We start from the raw sequence: 21733 nt of genomic DNA, 5'->3' as shown, positions 1-21733 counted from the left end.
GTTTTGACATTCAGGGTCCGAATATTGGTTCATGTTCTTCCATTAGTTTTCTCAAGTTACCCTGGCTTCTAAAAACATGCGTGTCGGTTTTTCACGGACTCCAGTTGAAATCACTAAATGGCCCACGAATCACCTCGGCGATCCGGGGTCGTCATGACAACAACATACAACAGCCAGTGTAGCCTATAGCGCTACACTATAAACTCATGTTTACATTTCCTGACATTGAATACAATTAACATGGGACATAAAGTTCTTATAAACGTCTCAAGAATGATAACGTATAGCCTACTTTATGCATGTATGTTAGTGTAAACACTTTGGCCACCTTTGAATGAGGTGAGAGCTTGGTTATGTGAGCGGCAGCAGCTTGCGGGTACAGATTGAAAATCGATGCAGGCCACATTCCATTGCATGTGCAAATGAAGTCATGGCCTGACACACTCTTTTTTTCCTGGTTGGCTACCGTGTTACAGTATTGCATCATCACTACATACGTTCATTCGGAGGATAAATAGGCTACACGCGACACGCCCCCTGCAGTTGCAGAAAAGGCGTCAGGTGTCAACACAATGTAAAGTTGGAAACACACAAAGGCTATATAAAAAGAGAAGGAAATAATACATAAAATGATGTGGCATATAAACAAGAATTTCTCTAATGTTTCACTACCTAACAAAACATTTAGCTCCTCTCCAAGTAGCACCGTTAACATAAAAAAAAAAAGTGTTCATCAAAAACGACACCGTTTTATTCCTAAAAAAGTTCATATTATTGTAAACCACCATTAAGCAGTTTGAACAATAGCACCAGATGATACATTTTTATTTCTCCCCGATAGTTTTCTTTATACATAAGACAAAGATAATGACATTCAAACAAAAAATCTTAAACACGTTAAACACATACTAAAGTACAAAGTATTGCAAAACACAAAAAAAGTCAAATGTTCTGCCTGTAATTCATATCTTTATTGTTGTAAGCATAAAGATTCGGAAGCGTATTCCATTCACTTGAAAAAAACAACTCCTGACTAATTTTTTTTGGGGAGCTTTGTTTTTTTGAGTATTTTTTTAAAATTATTTTCTTTTTCTCTGAATATTTTTTTTCTGTCCAAAAAATTTCAGAAAAACAGGCTGAAAAAAATGTTCAGAAAAACAGGCTGAAAAAAATATTCAAAAAAACAGGCTGAAAAAAATATTCAGAAAAACAGAAAAAATATTATTTTAGAAAACAGGGAAAAATTACTCAGAAAAACAGAAAAAAAAATAAATAATTTTTTTACCGAAAAACAAATTACAAAAAAAAACAGGGAAAAAATATTAAATAAAACAGAAAAAACAAACAAAAAAATAAACAACTATTATACAAATATATACTGCATATATTTTTAATTAATGAGACCATTAGGAATTTCATTCAGCCAAATATCGGAATTGACATTGGCCGAAAACAAGCCACATTGATCGGGCCCTAATTAACTTAAATATAGTAACATTTTAAACTAATGATTTAATTCAAATGTATATCACATCAGTAAAATTTTCTTTTTTTTAACCATATATTTGTACAAACAAGTTGTACTCAGTAAAATTGTACTCAGTGATTCTTTTCCATACCACTAGAGGGTGCTCAAATACCACTAGTAGTAAAGTACCAAATATTAATACCTATACTTTATGTGTGGGCAAAATTTGTCAATTTTTTAATCTGCCCCATGGAAGTTGGCAGTATTTAAAATCCTGTAATATTTGTTACGTTCATCTACACCAGTGACTGCAAAATGCTGAGGAGGTATTGTTTGCGAATTAAATTTATTTGACTGACACTATCAGAGATGTAATGTCGATTATAGTGGCTTGCGTAGTTGGGTTATCGCATACGCGTCACTTCAATTTTGTTAACGAATGAACCCCGAAAAAGGAAAAAGTGACGACCTACAGACTAAAGAGAGCGTCTGACAGTAAACAGTGGTCTATTTTATTGAATGAGTCATTTAATTAATGCATTTCAAGTACTCCAAAAAATTACATCTCTTTGCACAATACAATTGATTTTTTTTGTTTTTTAGTAAAAATGTTCAAAGTGAACAAAAATTTCCAATACTGTATAAAACACAGTGAACATTAAAATCAGACAGTAGTATTACTTTTTAATCGTGTGTTCTTTCGGCCTACATCACCTACAACATTTCAAAATCAATTTGGACATTGCAGTGCACGTTTATCTAAAATCCTTTTTTTTTTCTCTTCATTTTGTTTGTTTTTTGATTTTTAAACCAAGACTACGAAATCAAAAGAAAAGTAAATTTACAGGCATTATTCTTCTGCTCTTCTAGCCAAACCATGCCACAGGATAACAAAGACTAAAATGAGAATGTCACATTAAATCCATCACACTCAATTGTTTTTATATCATCAATGACAGTGGAGAAAAAGTATCATAAGCAAACTCCAGTTGAACTAGCACATACAAGAACATAAATAACTTAAGAGCTTTGTCACATATGAACATCTTTGAATTGGAATTGGAAAAGTCAAATGAAAGAAGAAAAAAAAAAACAATCAACAGATGTATCAAAATTAATTTTCAATTTTCAATGAAATGCAAATTTTCAAAGTACTGTACAAGTTTACATGTTAGATTCTGGAGCCAAGAATATGACATTGTTTAAAAAAAAAAAACTTTTTTTTTTGTACAGACATAAACAAGCCTGATTCATCTTTTCCTCATCCTCAACCCTCAGGACAGTGTTGTAAGACCTTAGTTGTGATTTCAACTGCATGCACTCTAAATGGAATTAATGCCAAGATCAACTCAATTCAGACCAGAAGGCAAAAAGAAAAAAAGAAAAAAAAAAGAAAAGCATGAAATCTATAATGCAAACATGATGTGCTTCATTGTTAGTGTCGAGCAAACATGGAACTGTGCCGAGATGCCGGGCTCAAGTGTTATTTTGTGAAAGGAAAAAACGCCTGAGGTGAAACGTGTCCTTTGAACGATTCCTGTCTTCTATGTGAGTTTAAAAAAAAACAAAAAAACAAAAAAAAACATCACGAGCGATGTAAACTGGAAAGTGTCCGTCCGGAATGGCGAAGTAGCAAAAGCCTTCCTTTAACATTGTCAGCATTGTGTTGACACACATCACAGACCAAAGTCAATCCAATACACTCACATTTGATTAATGCCTCTGCATGCCCACAAAAGTTCTTAAGATTTGCTATCTGAGCAATAGAATGAGAAGTAAAAAAAAAAAAAATAATACATCCACACCGAGTCGTTTTAAACTTAACGCTCACTTTTTAACTAAGCTGCAACTTTCCCATCTCAGCTTGAGTTAGTGGTTATTCATTCTTCATATAGCTAAAGGAAATTGGTAAAAGACAAAAAAAAGAAGTATGACAAGCAGCCAACCTTCTCTTAGGTGACATGTTAGCAAGAAATAAAACGATGGAAAGACGATCTTGGGAAGAAAAAAAAAAGAAGAGGATATGGCGACTGTTCAAATTGAGAACAAGCAACCCAACGTGAACGAGCTCCACCTGATTGGACGATCGCAGAGAGGAGCCGACGGCATCAGATCATCAAACTCCTGGCGACCCGTCATTCCTTCGGTTATGTGTTAAAAGTCCTGAGAGCGCTAACCGAAAAAAAAAAAAGAAAAAAAAAAAGAAGAAGAGTGAAGAATTACACATTTACAGTAGAAGAAATAGTTCGTTTTGACTTTATGATACACTAAATATGTACAGTCACATGCAGGAAGGAGACTGTCCGCACAAGAAACCGGAGCATGTGTGTCCTTTGCCGTTTTTGGGGACAAAAGTGGAAATCACAAAAGTGGCGCCGATCCCCCGCCGAGTGTCTCGTCTCGCTCCCCCGTGTGGCTCGAAAAGCGCGCGACCGCTCACCGCCTCACTCGAGACGACGTCGCCACACAACCAAAACGCGTCGCTAACGGACTCAAGCTACAGATGATTCCTTCACTCCTTGGCACTCCTTTGAAATGAACCAAACTAAGATGACCATGGGGGGAAAAAAAGAAGAAAAAAAAAAAAGAAGAAGAAGAAGCGGCGAGAATGCCGAACGAGTCGCTGGATGTTTCACTTCTTTGCGTGTCCGTAAGATGGAGGCTGCGGTGGTGACGAGCAACCGTGTCGGGCTTTTCTTTGGATGGAGTGACGCTTTAAGTTTCCCACTGTAGGCACAAGGAGGAGCCAAGGCATTGGAGGGGGGTGGCGGGGGTGGGGGGAGATGGGAGGGGGCAGGGTGAGGTGGTGGAGGCGGCGGTGGCGGGGGTGGGGGAGGGGTTGTCTCAGCGTCTCATCTGCCCCATCTGATAGTTCTCTCGAGGCTGACGGTGGTGTCGCTGCTGCTGCTGCTGCTGGGCCTGCCGCTGAGGCTGCCTCTGCGCCTGCCGCGGCCCGCCGTGCCCGGACTGATGCTGCACCTGCGAGTTCGCCTGCTGCTGCGCTCGCCGCCGCTTCAAAGTGCCTGGGGAGGGGGAGGACGTGTAAGTGATACAGGAACGAAAACAACTTGGGGCTTCGTTATTCTTACGACAGTCATTTCTGGACTACAAGCCGCTACTTTTTTCACTTGCATTTGATCCTGCGGCTAATACAAAGGTGCGGCTTATTCATCAGGTCACAAGGGGGCGCACTATAATGAAAGCGCAAGAGTGTCAGGCAGAGACAGAACGAGAGCGAGACAATTTGCGCTCTCATTATGGAAGAGAAAGTAGCGGGAACATTAAAACACCCGCACTCGAGTATTCCCCAAATTTAGCTAGCGTGGCTTATCGTCAGGTGCGCCTTGTAGTCCAGAATTGACTGTATTCTGATAACAGATTAGTCAGTCCATTATATAAAAAGGGGGAAAAATTTATATAATTTAAATATAATAAACAAAACAACTTGGGGCTTCATTTACAAAGAGCACAAATAATTCACTAACAAATTGCACCTATTATTATTTTTTTAGGCTTATGCCAATACTCATTATTTGGCAGAAAAAAATAAATAATCAGATAACAGCAATAATTAGTCAGCCTATTATTTAAAAATGAATGAATGAATATATATATATATATATATATATATATATATATATATATATAAAATTTAAATATAATAAATACAATAACTTAATCTTTGACCAGCTTTGCTTCAAATTTAAGCCACTGGTGTCCAAACTAGGGCCCGGGGGCCATTTGTTGTGCCTGGCATACATTTTCTAATGGCCCACAGCTTTATATATATATAAATAAATAAATAAATAATGTAGTAGTCTATAGTCTAATTTGTGATCATATCACAGTAATGATTGACTAAGATCCTCAAGTAATCAGTTATTTAAAACGTGCCATCTTATTACAGATTACTCTCGATTCTGAATGTGGAGATCTGCTGAGGGAAGGAGATTTATTTTACGACGAGTGCTGTCACTATAGAATATTTTTTAGAATCGATTAATCTATCAACTATTCAATCGATTAATCAGATTTATTTTAATTGTGCATTAAGTGTATAAAAAAGCACCCCCCATTACTGTTTTTATTTTTTTATTATTTTTTTTTAAATCAGTGATTGGTGTTTACTTTGTACTATTCATATAGTGATTCATATAGTGATATAGAAGTCCATTTTAAATAAAATAAAAAAATGGCTCTAAACGATTAATCGTTTACATGTTGATTAATCGATTAATTTTGACAGCTCTATTTACTACTACTTTTAAAATCAGGTTTGCAAAAATCTTGCTCTTGCACTGTATGCTCTTTTATGAATTTTAGTAAGTGAGTGAGTCGATCTTTTTTTTTTTCTACAACCCCTCGGTACTGCCTAGATGTTGTTAAACATCTAACAATGGAAAAAAAATGCCCCCTTTTCTTATTAATTGCCGGTACAAACTTAATTTGCTCATATACACACTGTCACACTTTTTTTTGTGTGCAACATGGCAAAAACAGTCGGAACTCACCAGGAAGTGGTTTAGGGGGCGGAAGCTTGGGGTTACTGCTGGGCGTATGAACGCTACAGATCTTGATAAAGCCTGCCATGAGCATGATGAGAGCGATGCCCATCAGCAACACTGCCCACCAGTGGGCCTGGAAATAAAAGCAAGCAAACACAAACCCTTAAAAAGGTGCACCAAACAAAAATCCTTCTGCAGTCTAATAACAGCAAGTTCTAGTACAAATGATTTGATGTGGGAAAACGGAGTTCAGTTTGAAACTTAAGATCAAGTTTAATACTAGTTCTATATTCGTACATTTATTGAATGACATACTCTTACAATGAAAAGGGATTTTGTTATAATATCTTTGAACACAATCAAACACTAGTTTACTGCCTACAGTATATTTTCCAGGAAATTCGAGAAAAAAAAATTGAGATAGACCCATATGTTTTTGTCAGGGCCGATACCAATAATTGGTAGTCAGGGAGGCCGATAACCGATATTTGAAGGCGATATACATTTGCAGTTTTTTTTTTAACAATAAAATAATAAAAACTCCAGCACTTGACTGCTTAAATGCCTTCAAGGACATGTTTATTAAACAGCTTTTGTGATTTGCAACATCTTAAAGGTTTTTTGTTTGCCATCAGCTTTTGCAAAGACTATAATGTTGCTTCCGCACACTAACTCCCAAATAGCCGCTAATTTGCGGGCTAACTGTTAGCTCGCGGGCTAACCATTCACCCACACGCTAACCCCGGGATAACGCCAAAATAGCCGCTAAAAAAATGGCTATTAGGTTAGCCTGCGAGCTAACCTAATAGCCGTTAATTTGCGAGCTAACGGTTAGCTCTCGGGCTAATAGCCGCTAATTGGCTGTTAGCACTGCACGAGCAACCAATCAGATGGTGCTGTGGGCGGGCAAATGCTGCAGGGGGTCAACAACCGCCGACTCTGAACAGACGGAGGAGAAAAGCCCATCGGAGCAAGAATAACAGTTTTTAATATATCGGCCATCATATTCATAAAATACTGAATATCGGCGCCGATTATCGGTCTATCCCTAAAAAAAAATACACCGGCTAGATAACATAAGGAAGGACACGGCACAAACATTTCAAGGGAAATGTGTCATTCATAGGGAGTGAGTGAGTGTATATCCGTACATCGGACAGAATCCCAAGTGTATAGAAAATCTGCACACAAGTCAATTGCACGTACCACGATCCACTCGGCAATGTTCTCGTAGAGCTCTGGGTTGAAAATGGCCTTCTTGAGTCGAGCGAGCGGGCCGTCCGCATCCACCAGACGACATTTCATGAACACGTCGCAGTAACCCTTGAAGTCGTTGCAGGGCGAGCCGGCCGGCAGGGTGGTCACCTTCTTATTGAAGAAACGAGTCAGACGCTCCGACCCCGTGCTGCTGCACGTGCTGGGATTCACTGCAGAGACCAGACAGAGTCCATTTGGACATCGGCGAACGAGATGCCCACCTCCAGGCAGGTATCAAGAACGGGACACGACTCACTCTTCTCCATGCAGCACACGTGACAAAGCTCCGTCTCGTCCTTTCCTTCCTGGCTGGCGCACGTGCACGCTTCCAGTCCGTACTTATCACAGATGGAGCCGGAGCAGCCCTGTGGGTGAGAAACGGGAGAAGGTCGGGCACGTAATGACGGCCCTCAATCTCCATGACTTCTTTTCTACCCAAGAGTGGAACTGCTCATTTTTGACTATCAAATATATTTGCCTGCGCGTTCAAACGTACTTGCGAATGCATTTCAACATATTTGGGGTGCTGCATGCCTAGGTGGCGATATTGAGTGATTTTTTGGGGGGGAATGTTTCTGCAGAAATTGCGCTTAGTCTAGGTTTATTTTAAAACCGATTTAGAATCAATATACATTATTGTTGTTTGAACATTTTGCTATAAATGAAACCTTTAAGTATCATATATATTTAAATAAATCTATTAAAATTGTAATCGTCCTGAATGACTTTTTTATTGTTTATAATTATGAATAAACAATATTTACTTAAAAAGGTACTGAACACAGAGAATTTCAAATCGCTACTGCCACCTGTTGACGAAAAATGAAACTGCACACACACACACACGCACGCCCCCCCCCCCCCCCCCACACACACAACGCGTACATGACATCACATCCGCAGACAGAAGGTGGGAAATTCAAACCCGAATCTAGTTTGACAACTACTGGCCAGAGGCTTGCAGGAGTACCCATTTTGAACAGCTAAGGTGTTAATCTACTAATTAAAAGATGTTTCAAAATGGTCAAATAAAAAGGCTATTTTAAAGCTATATTTGGCCAAATTACATAACATTTTGGACATATAGATGCAAAAAAAAAAAAAAAAAGCCTTTTTTTAACCTGTACATGCACAAGTCAATAAAAAAAGAAAATCACTTCTTTCCTTTTTTTTTTACCTTGTGGCATTATGGGAAAAAATGCGAAATTTGTAGCATTTGGCCTGCAAGTACTTTTAGTACGTTCTAACGTTATTTGCCAATAAAAATGTTTACTCCACATTGGCAGTTCCACACTTCCGTACTTTTCCACGAGGCCAGCTGTATGTTGCCGTTGCCGGTCACTTACCCCGTTCACGCAGACTTGCGTCTCGCCGTGACAAGCGGTGAAGTTGGCCTTGGGTTCGGACGACGGGCACTGAGGACTCACTCCATTGCACATGCCCTGATGAGCGCACTCCGACTCGTCCCTGCACTTCTCATTGCGCCCCTTGTAGCTGCACTCAGGGGTGCAACAGGGACCCTGGCTGGGACTGAGGGCAAAAGCACAGCTGGCTCAACACGGCCGCAAACGATGGTCTGAAAACTACAAACGGGCGCATAACTGCATCGCGACGTACCTGCAGACTTTGCCGGGCTTTAATTTGCATTTCTTGTTATCAGCCTGGTTGGCGTCATAGCAGCACTGATCCCTGCACTGATCGCTGTAGCCACAGTCACACTCCTCTCCTGGCTCCACAAGGCCATTTCCACAGATGGGCTGACCAGACTCTGGTTGGAGGAGGAAAAAAAATAATACAAACGTGAAGTTTGCTCACCTTATGTATCCTGTGATCAGAGGAATTTATAGAGAAAAATGAGGGGGGGGGGGGGGGGTGGGGGAAGGATTAGCACTAGAAAAAAAAAAAAACCTCTCAGTGTGGTATTTAGAAATAAGTCAAATGAGGCCAGTAAAACACCTGTTCAACCATTGTGGACTTAAAATAAATATTGAAAAAAAAGTTTTTTCTTTTATTTTAGGCGACTCGATATTTTAAAAAGTCGTTAGTGACAGCACTAATTCTGCTAATGCCAATATTGCTTTCACACGGGAATTTGCTGACATACCAACAAAGCAGTTGCTTCTCTTCTTCTCCAGCACCTGGCTGATGTTGCGCACGCTACAGATGGAGAACTTGTTGTTGTTCAGCTTGTCACCCGACGTGGCTCTCGCATACATGATGTAATTGCCCTTCTCCTTTTTGTCTTGGCTCTTGGATTCACCCGGGGTGCACTCTGATCCCGAGTCGTGCTGTGTATGAGGAAAAAAAAAGAAAAAGAAAACAATGGCAAAGATCAGGAGACAAAAGGTGACCACGGCTCCATTGAATCTTCTTGCTGAGAGTGAATGTAGAACACGAGCTACTCACCGGAGAGCCAAAGTTGTGCCCTACTTCGTGCGCAAAGGTGATGTGGGAGACTTTGGGCGGGACGTGGGAGGCGTAGTTCTGGACAGTGATAATCCCTGTGTTGAGAGACTTCTTCTTTCCATCCGAGTACAACTTGCTTTTTTCACAGATCCCTCCAGAACTCCCTGGCGATGATAAGCACATTTTTAAACAAGCCACCCTCTCCAAAAGTATGCATGTCATGTTATGAGATAAGAAAACAAGATTTTAAATTGCATCCATGTTTCATGAGGAAAAACACCCTTGATCCTTTTTGATGTTGGTTCCCATGACAACCACAGCCACTTGCGGTCTGAAGCGCCACATTTTTTTTTTGCAGCAGCAGAAACTCACTGGGCATTCAGCTCACACTCTTTTTGAGTCATAAAGTCTTGACGACTGACCACAATTAAATGATAGATGTGATGTCTGTGAGCAAAAAAAGACTAAATATGTGCCTCCCCTAATCTAAACCTAATATTTTTATTCCTATTGCTGTTATGGAATAAAAAACTTAAATGGCAGATTAGTTCATCCATTTTCTCAGAGGGCTGCCATTTTGGCCCTATACTGCCCTCTGCTGTTGATTGAAATTGACATCAAATTGCCCTCGATCTCACATAGCAAACGTTACAAGTTGAAAATGGATGGATTAATTTGCTTGATTCTTATTGCACAAATGAAATAATAATCTGAATACCACATTATAGCAAACTATTGCAAAGAAATGTTTTGCCTTGAGTCCCCCTTTAAAACCATGGCCAATTGTTTCCAGGTGATTGTAGCTGTGCAGTACCTGAAGGGGCTCCCACCCAGGCCAAACCCAAGACACCATCATCAAAGTCTCTGTCGGTGAAAACGTAAGCCAAACAGTAGTCGTCGTGGTTCTGCTCCGAGTTCAGCTCCAGGAACTTCTCCACTCCGATGTTACCAAAGCGAAAGGGGTTGGACTTGTCCCTCTCATCACTGGTGGTGTTTATCTATGTGGAAAGAAGACAGCTTGTGTAGAGGAAACACTATGATAGAGTATTTTTTAGCGTAGACAAAGAGGTAGGGCTGGGCGATATGGCCCAAAAATAAAATATTGATTTTTGCGGTCATTCAGGACAATTAAGATTTTAATCCATTTTAATCTAATAAACCGAACAAATATTTATTTAAATATTTATTCAAAAATAATTCCTGTGCAAAATATTCAGACAACAATAATATATACTGATTCTAGATCAGTATTAACATAAACTTAACATTCATAGTTTGTAGTTAAATGCCACAATTACGTAGTTGGTAGCAATTGTACTAAACATGTCTTGTAAAACGCCCATCCAGCATTCTGCCACTTGTGCAAAATTACAACTCACAAAAACATCTGTATGCAAGACAACATAAGAACAACAGCTTTAAATAATCCAGAAGACAAAATTAAATTTCACGATTTAGCACATTTTCAACGATTCGATTTTTGGAATGGCGATGTATCGAATTCATTTGATTTATTGCCCAGCCCTACAAAGGAGGTAGAAAACAAAACAACAATTCAATAGAGGACTCACTCTGATTCGTTTCACCATGAAACTGATGTTGCGAATCCCTAAAAAGTCTGTGCCCTGATAGATGGCGTTAATGGCCTTGACGTGGCTGGAAATCTGAAAAGGTAAGAGAACAACATACAAAGAGACAAGCAGAAGAATATAATTAAATGAAGGAATGAATGAATTAATTTCTCAAACACACACACACACACATATATATATATATATATATATATATTTTAAACTCCTACAGCTATATAACTTAATGAAATATTCTCAAACATTAAGACTCCTTTAAAACATAATTCAAAACACAGTCCTACACAATTACATGGAGTCACATAAAAATACAACAAAACTAAAAATCCACAAAGTAATCCACGGACATCACAGTACCTTAATATTTTACATTTTATCTACGGCACTTTACGCATGAATTATTTTATATTTTAGTTTTTCTTTAAACCTCAATAAGAAAGTACGTAGCTTCAGCTCATTATCGAGATGATTCCACAATTTCACACCAAAACTGAGATAAATCTATATTTAACATTTTTCAAACAGAATTAAACCCCTTAAATTGTAGATTCCTTCTCTTAGTTTAAATAAATGTTGAATACAAAGAGGTAAGCTATTATTTACTACATGTAAAAGTGTTTCCATTGTTTTTAAGTACAAAAATATCCATACATTTCAAGATACCCGATCCTACAAATAACTGATTAGTTGTTTCTCTGTAACCAACCTTATTTATTATTCTAATGGCTTTTTTTCTGTAATTTAACAATTGGGTCTATATGGGGTCAAAAAAAAATCACAGCCGGTTCTATAAAGTGTGACGAACGACTTCCAACAAAGACAGCTCGACATTGCTAATTCGCGTGCGGAAGGTGCAAAGAGCAACTGTCGTGAGTCATTATGGCGCGAGTGGCAATCGCACCCTCAATCCCACGCGTGCATCTCACCTGAGCGATGACGGCCTCTCTCGTCTTGTAATGCTTGAAGAAGAGGTGATCTGTTTGGATGAAAAGCTGGCACGTGTTTTTCTCAGCCTGCGCCATCCGCTTCTTTCTCAACATCACAGATTCATTAAGGACCGCCTGACTGTGGAGCGCCTGGTGTGACAGAGGAGGAAATAGACGGCAGTTAAATTAAACATAGTATATTGTGAGGGCATTTACAACCTAACAGCAGCTGAATAAATCATGTCTGATATTTCTGGCTTCTAGTTTTTAAAAGGTACACAACCTTCCATGCAACACGCATTGCTACCATATAATGTGTATGAAAGGAAGAAATAATGACAAGTACATTTCACAAAAACAAATTAAACATGAAGATGATGAAATGAGGTGTCTTTCATTATGACCACATTAATAACATAATGAGATCCCGTACAAGTGCTATATAATATTCAGCCTGCTTATGTAATTTATTTTGCTTTGGCTTTTGAGCAAAAAAATTGAGATACACATGTTAGATGGTGACAGCAAACAAAACTAAATTCATTTCACGACAAGCAGCAGTTCGGCAGATTAAAAAAGGCTTTGAGTGGTTTATTTTCATTCACAGTTTAAGTTCATTAACAAATTACTGTAAACCTAAATATAATTACACATTGTGCGTAATAACTTTCCCATCAGAGATTCCACTAGCTCAATGCAAATACACAATACAAAACACAATAGACAGGCTAATGAATAGCATCTGTGTTGCAATGTTCTCAGGGTTTTTTCCTGTGTACAAAATTCAATTTTTAATCATTTGGTCTTTAGGATAAAACAAGTTTGCCGTAAAAAAAATAAAAGGATTTACTTGATTCATTTTTTTCCACATTATGTACTTTCATGGGTGCCAATAATGGTGAGCAGGACTGTATTAATCTGAGTGACTGATAATGAATGAATGCTTTAACATGATAATACTCATATTCTTATTAGAACTATTATTCTTATTATTGAAACATGGAATTATTATATGTTGCCTGTAAAAAATGAAAGCGAGTCAGTTGAATTTACAGAATACATGCACGTCATGGCTCATGGTCAGGATTAGGGATGTTCGATACCACTTTTTTTTCCCCCCAACAGATACGCAACTCTTGTGTAGTCACCGCTACTGATACCAAATATCGGTACCACAAGTAAATAAAATTCCACGCCCATAAATGACAGATGACTTTAAAGAAAGATTAAAATTGCATGAAGTTAATGGCAACTTTTAACTTATGGTAGTGTTAAACTCTTCTTATTCCTGCGCTATACTGCCCCCTTGGTGGCAGAGGCACTCACACCAGAAGGAGTCATACAACGAATTTATCATGATGTACAAATTGCTAAAATATTTATTCTTATTTAATTTTAAATGATATTACTTCATGTTTTTTTAAATGAAGTGAGTGCTATTTTTCTTTCAAAAAACATGTTTTTTTTTTGAGGAGGTAGCAACAGACTAACTTATTCACTCCCAGCCATTTTCACTGAAGCAACCCCCTTCGCTCCCGGCTGTTGCAAGGCCCATATTGTGTTCTATTGCTATCAAAACATGGACTTTACCAAAAGAAAGATTAGAGTCTCTTTCTTCAGAAAAAAAAAAGTATATATGTATTTGTTTCCTTTTTGCAACAAATAGCATTAGAATATAGCTAAGTTTCCTCATTCACATTTCTGGTAAAAACACTGTCAAAAAGAGATTGTTGCATCATGGCCCTGGCTGATCTCTTATACTCTGCCATCTCTGCTACCATTGCTTTAAGCCACCTCTTCATGTCAGAAGATGCATCAAAGCCTTCGGTATGCTCTTGCATAAAAAAATAAAACTAAACGTGGAGTGAAAGAATAAGTATAAAAAAACAAAACGCATTTACACATTTTTGGGTTTGAATGGCATTTCCAATCAACTTGGCCAATGGGAAGTTCTTGAACTGGATCTCATTAGATTTTATGTGGTCATAATGGCATACATATCCCATGGCCATGTTTGCTAATGGGATAAACATAATAGATCTCTTCTGCTGCAAGAGTGTGGTGAAGTTCACCTTGGACGGCTCCTCTACAGCGGAGGCCTGGTACTTCTTCATCCTCTCAAGCACCGAGCCATCAGCGCAGCCTCCCTCCGAGCCGTACTTGTGAGGATAGTCTAAGTGAAAGCGGCCGACACAACACCGGTCAGGATTATGGAGACGTTAGCTACTTAACCCCCCTGAGTCACTCTTGTTTGTGCTGCTATTCATGATCAGCTAATGGGTGTCCTTACACGCCACCTGATACTCCGTCACTTTACACACTTACTTGATTTACTTAATTCCTCTCGTATTTAACAGCGTATACAAAAGGGGTGATTACATATTAAACGTGAGTGCTGCTCACTATATCTGCCCATGTTGTACAGACAGCTTTAATGAGCCAGTACCCTGAGAGAAAGATCATATTACTCAGCTAATGAGCACCTCCAGTAGCTCGGCTCTTCAGGGTTTTTTGGTTTTTTTCCCACACCAATCTGCCTCCATCAGCTCAGCGAGATTAACCTCACACTTTCGGATCACACGTACCCATATGCAATCAGTAAATGACACAAAAGTGCCTACTGCATGGCCCGTTTGAGTAATTGTGAGCGTGCGGTTGTCAAGGACTCACGTATGTCGTCCTCGTGGTACATGACAGAATGGAAAGGCACGTCTTTGCCCTCCAGGTATCGCTCAGTGGGCTCCACGTAGTAGTTGCCGTGGTAACTCTGAATGAAGCCCTCGAATTTACCATCCACGATTGAGCCATGAGCAAGTGTACCTTTCTCACCTGGGGAGACAAATTACAGGCAGACATTTTATTCTAGAGCGAGGGTGGTAAGAAAACAGACCACAGGAGCTAAATGAAGAATAAAACGGCAACATTCAGAGCTCAAGCCCAGCAACAAGCATTTTTTTTAAATTGTTCCTCCCCTTCTAGGATTTGCTTCATTCTAAAACCAAACACAGGCCTTGTATCAGTTTTCCCCTGCATTAACTGCATCCATTTTTATAGAAAAGAAGATGTAATGTTTGTTCATTTATTTATTTAGCTTTCCACTAATGCCTGCTTATTAGTGTGACTTTCCTACCATCTTCTTTCCAGTCACTTAATACGCAACATTTGCTGCTTTTTGTCATATTTCGCAGCAGACTGTTCTTTGAAACATTATCTTGAGTTGCAAACACAAACGTCTGATGAAACTTGTCCTCTTTTTGAAAAAACAAACAAACCCTCATCTCTCTTTGACACTTCTTTGAACTACATAAATCAAATTTTCAGGTTTTTTTTTTTGGGGGGGGGGTGTAAATAAATAAAAATCCACCTGACCCCAATTTCGAATTAATCGATTATTCGCACATCCTCAGTAGTGGTTTACTTATCTTTATCCTAAAATATACAGTACAGCGACCAATCACAACAGCAACATGATCACTTGCACAATACAATTAACATCCAATAAAAACGCGGCATCCAATATTCTGCCTTATCAAACATAATAAATCATAGTGTGGATTGATGCTGTCAAAGAGATAATATTATTGTGATTGTAACTACACTGCATCACACTACAGATGAGTTTATACATTTAGTTGCCTCCATTAGTAACATGAGGCTCAATAACAGTTCTCAGTATGTCGCAGTACAATTACAAAGCTACAACCAGATTAATGAGCATATTGTTAAACGACTAACCCCGTGACAGTATGAATCAAATTGAACATGCATGTTTTCGCAAAAGGCAGAATATGGTGGTCGGAATGTCGACTGGGGCAAAAGCACATTCCTCAAGGGCGACTTTTCTCACCGTATATTTCTCCAGTGTAGATGTGAGAGGTATCATATGTCGACTCTTGCCCCGAAACATCCACCTTCATGTCTGGCGTGAAGAGGCTAGCATCTCTCTTCATGCGTAAATTAAAATGCCTGAAAAATAGAGAGAGTGAGCAAAACAACTTCATCAGAATATTTATAGCAATGATCTAAAATGTTTGATTCTATGCAGGGACGTGTGTGGATTCAAATTGGGCCTCGCTTAACGAGATTGACAACATCTTTGAGTAATAGAGAGAATGCAAATGAGAGGGAGACATGAGAACAAAACATGTTCAAGGAGGGAAGAAATAAAAAAATAAACATTGGGTCTGTTTGGACATTTACAAGCGGTTTTTAATAGCTGGTGTTTAGCAGGCAAATTATCTCCTAAAATGAGTCAAATAAAAATCGGAAGTTAGTAGGTTACCACCATGAAGCAAATTAAAACATCTCCACTATCCAGCTTTAATCTAATTCGACACCAAGCAAAAATAAATCCTCCAGAATATTAATTAGATAGAATTCAGTTCAGGCAGTGGCACTCTGATATACACAAACCATAATGTAACAATATACGGAATATTCCATTGAATGTGGATGTAACGTAACAAAATGAATCTTCAGAGGGAACGATTGTGTGCCTCGCTTTATCGGGGACAATTCAAACAGGAAAAGAAGCCGACGCATCTTTGCTTTTCAAGGAAACAGGCGGGCCGTCTTCCTTCCGTGTTGCGCACAGCTCTTATCGTTCACCCGCCTATTTAACAGCGTCTGAGGTTGGCAACAGCAGGCTTCGCTCCGCACAGGATGATAAACAGTCTTTGCCGAGCTCTGAGCCAGATGGTCATGGAGAGTGTGAACACGCTCGTACAAAACACCAAAAGCAAGAACTAAACGTCACCATATTTGGTTGAACATAAAGCCCCCCCCCCCCCCCCACCCCACCCAGGCCAGGCATGCTCATCATTAAATGTATTACCGTACACTCATCCATCTCACCAAGCTCAAAGCCTGTTCGATTGACTTGACAGGAACAAGGTCTCGTATCAAAATAACTGCCCTTATTAAAATATTTCAAAAGCTCACCTTTGACTGACACCGTCACGCTAGTATTAATGATGCATGCGGAGCCGAATACCATTATTAGTCGTCACTTAAATTGCAGATGACAAGCAGCAGTATTGTTCAATAGATTTTGTACTCAAAGAGCAAATCAGATGTCACGTTGCGCACTCTCTCGGCCCCAAACAAACAATGCATCTCAGAGGGAAGTTTAAAAGCAATGATGTTATGACTTGTCACAAACCTAATTAACACCCAGTCAGTTTGCTCTGATGTCATCTTAAGATACGGGTCACAGTCCCGAAGCCACAGAGCATTTTTTGGCCCTCTTTTCACAGCAACGTAGCGGCTTCGGTTCTACTTGCCTCAATTTGAGGCGGTCAGTTTTTCATTGCTATGTATTACTGCATCAGTAGTCACACAAAGTATATCAGCAATGAAACACAAAAAAATAAGAAAAAGAACACCTTGAGACTATTGCAGCAAAGAGGAGACTGGTGAATAGAATACTGCAGCTTTTAAAGCTGAAGGTGAGTAAGATAACAGATTAGGGGTGTTATATATTTTTTTAATTCAATTTAATAAATTTTTCAAAAAGATTTTGGCAATATATTGTGTTATTACAGCACGCAATTCTCGAATCGATGTTTAAACATCAATTTTTTATGGAAATATTCAACAAGACGTCTTACTTAGGGTTAGGGCTCACACGTTAAGCATGCAAGAATGTTCTATTATTGGAACATTAAGCCTTAATATTTGATTTCAATGCTGTTCGAACATGAAGCAGATTGGAACAGATTGTTTGTTGAATACAGTGGCTCACAGTTATAAGCTTAAATAAACACATTTTCATACAAATCTTACAGCGTGCATGTACAAGTCTACTAATTAGTATTCTCTAAATTTGAGTTTTTTTTTTTAAATCGCAATAATCAATTTATAGATTCGGATCGGGATTAATCGTATCGAAGCCGAAGTCAGGTGATTAAATGATCACTTCCACCGACCACAGCGTGACTGACCCGCCAAGATCCTATTTACAAAATATAACGCTGGCCGTTTTTTCCCCCCTGTTTTTGTTCTTTTTCTTTCTTTCTTGGCCCCCGGTGCGATGCACCTGCTGCACCGGCGATATTTAAGCCCCTGGTGAACCTCACGACTGTGTTACCGATAAACTTGTGTAAACTACTTCAATAAAAACCTGACAAGTACAGCACCGTAAACAAGAAACAAGGGGTACGTTACAGTGTTTAAAATAAAAGAACACAGCATGTCGCAATCATAAGCAACGATCCAGCAATTATATGCTATTGTTCAAGTTCACATTGTTCAATTAAATTCTTCTGGTTTTGTAGCATATACTGCTCAAAGGCTCTGATATGCTACGGTCAGTGTGATATATCAACCGGCGATAAAGTTCACTACTACTTTCATTCTTTCATATGAGCGACAACAACCTCTCAGCAGTCACACCCAATTTCCAAGGAGAATTATATTGCTCAATAACAGCGTACACTTAAGTGTTTATCTTCTCACAGTAGCACATTAAACGCAATAAAGAACCAAAGATTTGCGGAGACAGGACATTATCATTTATTTTTATACTGGTATGGTAAAGTTAACAAATAAGAATCAGAACTGTTGTCACCCACCTTTAGACATATTTTTGACCACAAAAGGGGAAAGACAACACAGATAAGTATGAATAATTTTTTTTTAAAAAAACAACACAAAACATCTGTATTTAATTTCAAAGTTGACCAACCTTCCATGAGCGTGAAAATCTAAGTGAAGAAACTGATCTTCGTGGGTGAGTGCCCTTTTGGCCCTCTGGTGGTTGCTGTGTACCAGCTCTGTGTCATAAGAAAGGCCTTCATAGTGCCGGATGTACTTGTTGAGGGGATTCCGGTAGTGTCCTGTGTGGAGGGAAACAGGAAGACACACAGTATAAAGTTTCTGGAAGTAGAGCTTGTAAAATGTTTAAGGCAGTAGTCATCTCAAGTTGTTGTTTTTTTCTTTTTTGGGGGGGGAAGAGGGTGGGTGGGGGGTAAACAAGATTACATGCATTTCACTAACAGTCTTCATGGCAGTGTTCAAAAACAGCCCCCAGTGTCACAGTATAATTATCTCTCCGCATGGAGAGTAGGTGGTGGCCATGAAGGAGAATGTTGCTCGAGCACCTCCACCCGTTTGTGCCACTGCTTCACCCGCCAAAAGCAGTCCGAATCCCATTTGCACAAAACACGACAACAATGCAACTCTCTGAATTGTGCGGCACAAAATGACAGCAATGCAAAAGCCCTTGTCGAGCACTGCCCTGTATTTGCAGGGTCATATTATGGCAACAGAGCTAAAGCAGCAGGAGGTATTTTCAGTAAAAGCACTATGTGGTTCTCTGTAATTAGGCCTGAGAGGCGGAATTTCCATCATCCGAAGTAACAACGTTATCAGACGGTACAAGTAGACCGAGCTAGTTCACCGCTCATGTGCATTATGAAAAATTTAGGTGTTAACATTAAATTTTTCATTGAGGTGGGTATGAGCCCGTGACTCTTCTGGAATATTCTCATTTCTACAACAAACATAATTTACTAATGCATATTTTTGATTTTTTTCACAACAACCGCAAACTCAGCTTTTAATTAGCATGTGGCTATTTTGCAGTTACCTGCAACTCGCCATCTAGTTTTGCCATGAATCGCGAAAGAATTACAAGTACAAATCCTGCGCCAGTGCCATTTTGTGGAATAGTGGTTAATTTGAGTGGTTGCCTCTAATGTACACGCTGTACTTTTTTTTACTTTTTATATATTTTTTTAACTACAATTACTTGCAGTTGTAAACAAGCAGTATTGTTTCACTTGTTTATTGAAGAACTGAAGTTATTGAACTTCCTACATTTAAAGAACTAGGACAAGCAATTGGGGCATTTGAAAATACGCCAATCGTGTCCTACTGCCTGACAGCACTGCAGTGAAGGTTATGGTTAGGCTGGTCACACCGATGAATAACAGCCTATTTTCTATGGCAAAACAAAATGAAAACTTTGTGAAAAGACAGAGGGGGGTGAAGCAAGGCAGGAACCACGCCCAGTGCATGACTGGGGTTCATGATTAACCAATCACGGCTGTTCACGGCAAAATAACACTAGCAGGAAAGTTGCTGATCACAGCAAAATATCCACTGCTTTTTTTTTTTATAGGTAAATGTTGGCCAAATACCGGCATAATTTTCCAAGTCATATTTAACTTACTGTCACAATATATAAAGAAAAATACCAATGTGCTTGCGAAAGAAAAAAATGCTTTAAGTCTTTGTAAGACATGTTTTTTCGCAAAGATTGAGTTGTGGCAAATTAACTTTTGTGAAACACCGTTTTGTTGTTTATGTTTTTTTTTTTAAATCAGCCTAATAGCCAAATACATGTTTTGCCTACTGTCACAATCTTTTTTAAGGATGTGGTTGCTACTTTTTTTTTTTTTTTATGTCTGTATAAGTGATGGTTATCGACAAAAAATGAGTTGGCAACTGGACTCTTGTTTGCTTAATTGATTTTTTAAAGGACACTATTTGACTTCCCAGCTCTGCAATCATGTAGCAAATGCTTAACGACAATCACACCCACACACCAGCAGTATTCTACAACACTTAAACATGACAAATTCTCGAAAATGAACCGTTTACAGAGTGCATCGCCCTAAAGTTGATTTATGTATCGCGTTAGCTAGAGTAATATTCCTTTGAATGTGAGCAGATACAAGCCTAAAAATAACTTTCATGTTAACTGCTAAAATGTAGCGTGAATGCTTTAAACAAAAAAGTGTACAATGACTTTAACGGCGATGTTGTAGACGAATTAGAAGCAGTGAGCTATAAGTAGCATAAAGCTAACGGTCCTTTCAAGGCAGCCAGTCGGCATCTCCCATCTTCTCACAACAATGGACGTCGGCGAGATAAGCACAGCAATACATCATAAACCTGGCAAAAAGACCGGTGACAACACGCGGGTATACACGAAAAACGCCGTTATTTTTCAACGCGCCGCCCGAATCCGTACAAGACTTTCCGCCGTATGTTTTTAAGGCGAGAACACGGCGAAAAGGGTGCAGTCCCCTTCACAACAAGCAGGCCCCGCTGATCCAGAGCGTTAGCCGCGAAGCTAGCTCGCTAGCTAGCCAGGCAGCTTTTTCGGCATCAGCCTTTCCACATCTTTTTTTTTATCCGCGTAGTAGTTTTCCTCCCACGAAACGCCGCGCTCACCTTGAGTGTCGTGCAGCAAGTAGGCGAAGAGGACAAGTTTCAGGAGAAGCATATCGGATAGCTCCATTGTTAAAGCATTGATGCCGCTTGCACTTTATTGTCCTAGTTAGATAGGCGCAGACGCCCAGTGTTTATTGCAGCTTCCACTCGGAGCTCCTGCGCTGGTGACGTCACACGCAGCGCAGTTGCTATCCCTTTACCCGAATGCGTCCAGGATCCGGGACACTTAATTAGGTACAGCACAAAAAGCAGGAAAGCAAAAATCCACGTAAAATTGACGCACATTATAAATGCATTTTTTTTAAACCCACAAAAATCGTGGAACCCCCCGGTGTAAATCTCCAATAAGCTCCCAGCACTCCAAAATAAATAATTAAAAACAAAACAAAAAAACATTACATA

At 39.2% G+C, this 21733-nt stretch overlaps 1 protein-coding gene across 1 annotated transcript; it reads right to left on the bottom strand.

The window, feature by feature from the left end:
• Window positions 1-1958: 1958 nt before the first annotated feature.
• On the bottom strand, window positions 1959-21494 carry LOC147175210 (disintegrin and metalloproteinase domain-containing protein 10-like). Its single transcript, XM_086074235.1, has 16 exons — window positions 21332-21494; window positions 18837-18987; window positions 15999-16117; window positions 14822-14980; window positions 14224-14324; window positions 12152-12301; window positions 11208-11300; window positions 10451-10634; window positions 9637-9800; window positions 9335-9518; window positions 8848-8998; window positions 8577-8760; window positions 7487-7595; window positions 7180-7400; window positions 5980-6106; window positions 1959-4491 (listed from the first exon to the last, which is right to left on the bottom strand). The coding sequence occupies exons 1-16, from the start codon at window positions 21396-21398 to the stop codon at window positions 4313-4315; spliced, it is 2343 nt and encodes a 780-aa protein (XP_085930361.1). The 5' UTR covers window positions 21399-21494; the 3' UTR covers window positions 1959-4312.
• Between the last annotated feature and the right edge of the window lie 239 nt (window positions 21495-21733).

This window comes from Leptonotus elevatus, chromosome 4 (assembly GCF_054856555.1).
Source record: "Leptonotus elevatus isolate MCC_2025b chromosome 4, RoL_Lele_1.0, whole genome shotgun sequence".
Taxonomy (NCBI): Eukaryota; Metazoa; Chordata; class Actinopteri; order Syngnathiformes; family Syngnathidae; genus Leptonotus; species Leptonotus elevatus.
This window is presented reverse-complemented; position numbering and strand designations above follow the sequence as displayed.